The 6,592-nt window shown below is 38.5% G+C and overlaps 1 protein-coding gene across 1 annotated transcript; it reads left to right on the top strand.

Annotated features, from left to right (window-relative positions):
• Positions 1 to 5,130: 5,130 nt before the first annotated feature.
• LOC110577179 (rRNA-processing protein FCF1 homolog) lies at positions 5,131 to 6,188 on the top strand. The gene is made up of 2 exons (XM_044921186.1): positions 5,131 to 5,254; positions 5,475 to 6,188. The coding sequence occupies exons 1-2, from the start codon at positions 5,150 to 5,152 to the stop codon at positions 5,967 to 5,969; spliced, it is 600 nt and encodes a 199-aa protein (XP_044777121.1). The 5' UTR covers positions 5,131 to 5,149; the 3' UTR covers positions 5,970 to 6,188.
• Positions 6,189 to 6,592: the final 404 nt, after the last annotated feature.

The raw sequence follows: 6,592 nt of genomic DNA, 5'->3' as shown, positions 1-6,592 counted from the left end.
CTTTACTTCAACATGTTGGTTATTAAACATATGTTTCTGATTTTCTAGTGCAAAATTTTATTGGACAGATATACAAGGCAACTATTTCTTAAAGTACTTTTTAATATTACTCAATAAGTTCATTTGAATTGTGTACTGTGGTATATACCTTCCTTTGCAAGTAAAAAGTGTTCCCTCATAAAAATTAATGATAACTATTGTTAAGATGCTTGATAGGTTACAAGATGCTTTACTATGTGTGGTACACACATAAATAAATAACTCTCAATAATAACTTTATAACAGAACCATCTTCTCCAAATAGGTGGCCAAGAGTTGTATCTCTATTTCTTTTTTCCTATTTATCACTGTAATACACATCACCTTTTTGTCTTGAAATTGAGTATTTCCCTTCTGAGTTCCCCTGCCTGGCTCTTCCAAACAGCCAATGTTGTCCGACAATTCCTAGGGCTTATTCTATGAAAAGGATAATAGACTTATTTCCAAAGTATGTTTCTAAAGAAAACCTCAAGTCTGATCAGTTGAGGGCCGCCTTTGCTCCATCCTGCCCGGTCTGTTGCTGTTGATGGTCTTCTATCATGTGACATTCCACGCTGCAGCTCTGCCTTTAATTAAGCAGGCTTCGGAGGTACCCCACGCTGGGGTTCCAAGCAACACCTGTCTTTTTCATATTCATGTGGCTCAGCCACTATTCACAAAAGCATGGGTCCCCAGGTGGTGTGCTTGGGATATGGAAAATATGGAAAAAAGAAAGAAACGTCCATATCAGGTATGGTGGAAGTACAAAGTTTAGGAAAGTATGTGGCAACTGATGAGTCTAAATAGATGAACCTGTGGAGGTGTCATGTCGTGACTGAATCTTTTAAGCCACGTATACAATTTTGCATGTTCTTTGAGAAATAGGGGAAATTTGGAATGTTTTAATACATAGGGGAGTAGCACTTTCAACTTTTTACTTAATAAAAGCAATGCAAACTGCTGGGTGGAAAATAGATTAGAAAAGGATAGACTACAGTAAAATGTCCAGACAGGGAGCTATTGCAGTAATCCATGTGAAAGGTAATGGTGGAGAAAGAGATGTGTTTGGGCAGATGGGTAAGTGCTGTTCACTGAAGTGGGGCCTGCAGGAAAAAGAGTAAGTTATTTTTCTCAATAAAATGAACCTATAGAATCCTTTCTTATTGAGTCATGGACAAGAAGGCAACGAATCCCATATTTATGCATAATCGTTGCATTTTTAGTCCAGCATGATGAAGGATCCTCTTTGCAACGGCAGTTTGGAGTACAATTGAATAATTATAGTCAATATTCCAAGGGTTCCAATTACATTTTTGATCTTCAAAACAAGTCGGTAAGGTCAACCGCACATTCTATTCTCATGTTTTACAAATCTCTTCACTGTACCTGGGGCAGCTTACTTTACATGCTCCAAATCATACCTCTAGTAAATACTAACATGCCAAAGCTGGCATTAGAACCCCAATTTTTGGATACAAAGGGTCCTATGCTTTTTGCTCTCTAATATCACATAGCCTCTCAAAAGCAGAAAGCCGACCCCAAGGTCACACATTTTCTGACTCCATCAAAGACTGAGACGGTCCTACTTAAAGTCTCGCATTGACATTGACATCAATCCAATGTTTTACTATCTTTCATCCCAAACCCTCCATCTGTTTTAATCTTTATATGAAAATGTAACTTTATTAATATTTCATAGAAAAAAGACTTTTAATTGTACAGTTTCTGTTAGCTATTATTATTCTCAGTGGGAACGAGGAGAAAAAAAATAAATCTCAAGATGTTCCCCCCAAATGGAGAAAAGAATAAGAGGACATAGGCTCAGGAACAGCACAGATGAAATTGATGGAGGAGAGGTCAGAGTAAACATGAGTTCAATATTTCTTTTCTTTTTAATTTTTTATTTAAATTCAGTTTAGTTAACATATAGTGTATTTTTGGTTTCAGGGGTAGAATTCAGTGATTCGTCAGTTGTATATAACACCCAGTGTTCACTCCATCAGGTGCCGTTCTTAATGCCCATCACCCAATTACCCCATGCCCCCCATCAATATTTCTAAAAAATGCAGAAATGGAGTGCCATTGATAAAAACAGGGGAACTGGAAGGAGGGACGGCCTTCATAGGGAGACAGGGTATTTGATTTTATACCTGTGAAAATGTACGGAATCTGAAGTTGTGCAGGAACATTAAGTGGAAAGATGATTAAGATTAATGATATTTGAGTCAACTGCACAGAGAGGAAAGAAAGTTTTATTGAGAGACCCAACACCACAGATTGTACCGATTGCTCCATTTGGTTTTATTCAAGTTCACTGTCACAGATGGTTATTACTACTATCCCATTTTCAAAGGTAAAAGTAGAAAGGATGATAGCAACAATGTAGATTATAGGTTACAATATTCTTAGCCTTTTATATTATTAATTCACTTAATACTTAAGAAAGCTTCAGAGACAGGTTCAATTATAATCTCATTTTATAGATGAGGACACTGAGACACACAGATCTTAGTTCTTGCCCAAGATTACTCACCAGCAAATGCTTTTCACAAGATTCAAATTCAGGTTATAAAGCCTCTTCACTTAACCAATGGGCTCAACTACCTTTTTATCATAAAGGTGCTAGAATGATGATTGTAATGGCTTCGTGACTGGTCAAAAATAATGTATCTATGCACAGGAGAGGCAAGATTAAAAGCCAGTCTTCTTATATGTAAATTTCTTTGTTTTCTTCATTCCTTAACACTTGCTCATAAGAACACTTTTTTTTTTTTAAGGTTTTATTTATTTATTTGACAGAGAGAGAGCGAGAGTGAGCACACAAGCAAGGGGAAGCAGCAGAGGGAGAGAGAGAAGCAGGCCTTCTGCTGAGCAGGGAGCCCGATGAGGGGCTTGATCCCAAGACCCCAGGATCATGACCTGAGCTGAAGGCAGACGCCTAACTGACTGAGGCACCCAGGCACCCTTTGTAAGAACACTTTAAACTCAGAACATCAATATGGTCATACACATGGACGTGTATTGAAAGAAAATACTATAGTAATAGTATAAAATAATATAGTAATAAGTAATATAGAAAATACTATAGTAATTGTGGATATTTAAGATAAAGGAATAGGAGGATCACCAAAAGAAAGGAAGAATAGCTAAGAAGTAATGGGAGATCCAAGAAAGTAGCATAGACAAGAATTAATGAAGGAAGTTTCCTGCAGAAAGTAAGTAGACCACAGTGGCCCAAGTCAGAGAGACAGTACCACATCTCAGACTGGGCATCTGCAGCATGCTGTCGTGTCCTGGAAACAGTATCATTTTAGCAGGACCAAGCTTACACAACATTAAACTACAACATAAAATGTAAGCATTTCCCCATTCAAGATCCTTCCAAGCTCCAAAGACTATTTTTAGACAAATAAAGGCATCCTTGACTTCTAAAGTTTTTATAATTATTCAGAAAACCAAAGGACCATAGAATTTAGAAAACTTAATAAAATCGGCAGAAGCTATGTTCTCTGTGCACGTTTAATAGTTGCACATTATCTTTACCAACTGCAATAGAACTATTATGTATATTAATGTAACTGCAGCTTTTAAATCATACTTCTGATTATCTTATTTTTATTTTTATTTTTTTTAAAGATTTTTTATTTATTTATTTGAGAGAGAGAGAATGAGAGACAGAGAGCATGAGAGGGAGGAGGGTCAGAGGGAGAAGCAGACTCCCTGCCGAGCAGGGAGCCCGATGTGGGACTCGATCCCGGGACTCCAGGATCATGACCTGAGCCGAAGGCAGTCGCTTAACCAACTGAGCCACCCAGGCGCCCTGATTATCTTATTTTTAGAATGAAGACATTTAAGGACACTTTTTCCCCCCTTTATTCTAGCTCCTCCAACGTCACTACCAAAAGTAGCAATTACTGTCATCAGTTAATTGGATTGATCCAGAAATGGCGGTTAGAGCACACGCAGGAGAGGGTTATATTGCCTGCCAACAGGAGCCTCAGAGGTGGCACCTCAAGTGCTGGGTTGAGGATTTCTGTGATCCTCTTTCAGTTCAGAAAGAAAAAAATTTTTACTTGGTTAGTGGCATCATCTACAGTGGAGGAAAGAAAGGGTAGAGATATATGGGTCATGAATTTACCATTCTAAGACTAGATACTGCTATGAACTGAATGTTTGTGTCCCCCCCCACCAAATTCATATGTTGAAGCCCTACTCTCCATGATAGTATTTGGAGGCGGGGTCTTTGGGAGGTGATCCCAATTAGATTAGGTCATGAGAGCAGGCCCTCTTGGTGAGATTAATACCTTTATAAAAAAGAAGAGACCCAAGATCTCTCTCTCTCCCTCTGCATGCTCACAACAAGGGAAGACCATGTGAGGATATAAGAAAAAGAAGGCCACTGTGGACTGCAAACCAGGAAGAAGCTCTCATCAGATGTGAAATCTGCTGTGGTGGGAGCTGGGTTTCTCACCACTGGAGTCAAAATTACAGATAAGCTGAAGAGGGAGGTTAAAGTGATGCATATGATGATGAACTAGAGTTGGGGACATCAGCATGGACTTGTGCTGAGATTAACACATATAGATGGTCACATATAGAAATGCATATAGATATGTGCATAGATAGGGCTTACTGCAAACACACATATATGTATTTTTTCTGCCAGATGACAGAGCCTAGAGCCAATGATATGTTGTGACATAAATTGTTTCTGACACTTTTTACCCTAAGTCTCAGAAGGTGCTGTTTGATTTGCATAAATTTTTTTGTTTAATTTCAATGTAGAATTTATCTAAAAAAAAATCGTATCAATGCAGTTGATTTTTTGGATCATGAAAGACTTCTTATAAAGTTACTACTCCTTTTCAGTGCCAAAATGTATGTGAGGATTTAGGGAATTGTTTCTGAGATATATATACAACTTCAGCACATTGTACACCATGAGTTTAGTGTCCGTCTGTGTGTGTGTGAATGTGCATGTGACTTTAATGAACCTGTTCCCATTTACAGGGTTCGGTCCCATGAATGGCTCAGTCCAGGGACTTGGATTACTCTTGGAGCATTGATCGAATGATGAAACAATGTACAATAAAAGTCAACACCTCTGAAGAAACAAGAGCACGGCGTGAACATGGGGAAGCAAAAGAAAGCAAGAAAGTATGCCACCATGAAGCGAATGCTTAGTCTCCGAGATCAGAGGCTTAAAGAGAAGGACAGATTAAAACCTAAAAAGAGGGCGCCTGGGTGGCTCAGTTGGTTAAGCGACTGCCTTCGGCTCAGGTCATGATCCTGGAGTCCCGGGATCGAGTCCCGCATCGGGCTCCCTGCTCAGCAGGGAGTCTGCTTCTCCCTCTGACCCTCCTCCCTCTCATGCTCTCTGTCTCCCATTCTCTCTCTCGCAAATAAATAAAAAATTTAAAAAAAATAAAAAATAAAAAAAAATAAAACCTAAAAAGAAAGAAAAGAAAGATCCCAGTGCACTCAAGGAAAGAGAGGTCCCCCAACATCCTTCCTGCTTATTCTTCCAATATAACACACAGCTGGGCCCACCTTACCACATCCTGGTTGATACCAACTTTATCAACTTTTCCATTAAAGCGAAACTTGACTTAGTACAGTCAATGATGGACTGTCTGTATGCCAAGTGTATCCCTTGTATAACTGACTGTGTAATGGCTAAAATTGAGAAACTGGGGCAAAAGTATCGAGTGGCTCTAAGGATTACCAAGGATCCAAGATTTGAACGATTACCATGCACACACAAAGGAACCTATGCAGATGACTGCTTAGTACAGAGAGTAACTCAGCACAAGTGTTACATTGTGGCCACAGTTGACCAGGACCTTAAACAAAGGATCCGGAAGATCCCTGGAGTTCCCATCATGTACATTTCTAACCATAGGTACAACATTGAGCGGATGCCAGATGATTATGGAGCCCCTCGGTTCTAATTCTTAAAAGATAGAGTTCCTCTGCCTTCCTTTACCAACTTTTTCTGTTGCCTGTTCGTATTAGCAGTATGCTGTAGCATGAATTATTCTTCTTACCCATTTGCTCTGTTATGAGCTGACTATGGTTAAAAACACTCACTTTTTGATGTTTTGAAATTGATATTTTGTATCATTTTAAATATTGTTGCATCTTTTTATAAATCAGATGATTGCTCATATAAAAAAAAGTCAACACCTCTTAGAGTCATTGATCAGGGATGATTAAATCCTGAAAAATGTCAAAATAAGCTATAATCTGTTTAATAAGTAATCATAGCTACAAAACCTAAATAAAGGGAAGGGGGGACTACGATTTCAGTTGTAGCTGAACAGCTCTGGAAACAATGGAATTCTCTCGTGAACGTGTGAATGTATAGGAGAGAACCACTCATGCTGCAACACACATGAAGTCTTTTTAGAAAGATATCCTATCTCGTCTCATGTCTTTGTACAGAAAAAGAGAGAAAAATAGTTTAAGAAAGAATTCAATATTGCCACACAATTTGTCTTCTTTCATTTCTCTGTGTGTAAATATTTTTTTTAATAATTTTTCACATTTGTCACCTCCCCTTCATCTGCATTTA

This window comes from Neomonachus schauinslandi, chromosome 14 (assembly GCF_002201575.2).
Source record: "Neomonachus schauinslandi chromosome 14, ASM220157v2, whole genome shotgun sequence".
Lineage (NCBI taxonomy): Eukaryota > Metazoa > Chordata > Mammalia > Carnivora > Phocidae > Neomonachus > Neomonachus schauinslandi.
The sequence above is the reverse complement of the archived record's forward strand: the minus strand, read 5'-3'. Positions and strand labels throughout refer to the sequence as shown.

What these genes read in the sequence shown, in the direction of transcription:
- LOC110577179 (XM_044921186.1), top strand. Translation starts at nt 5,150, where the DNA reads ATGGGGAAGCAAAAGAAAGCAAGAAAGTATGCCACCATGAAGCGAATG. An exon ending in GATTAAAACCTAAAAAGAGG is followed by an intron (nt 5,255 to 5,474) that starts GCGCCTGGGTGG and finishes AAACCTAAAAAG; the next exon opens with AAAGAAAAGAAAGATCCCAG.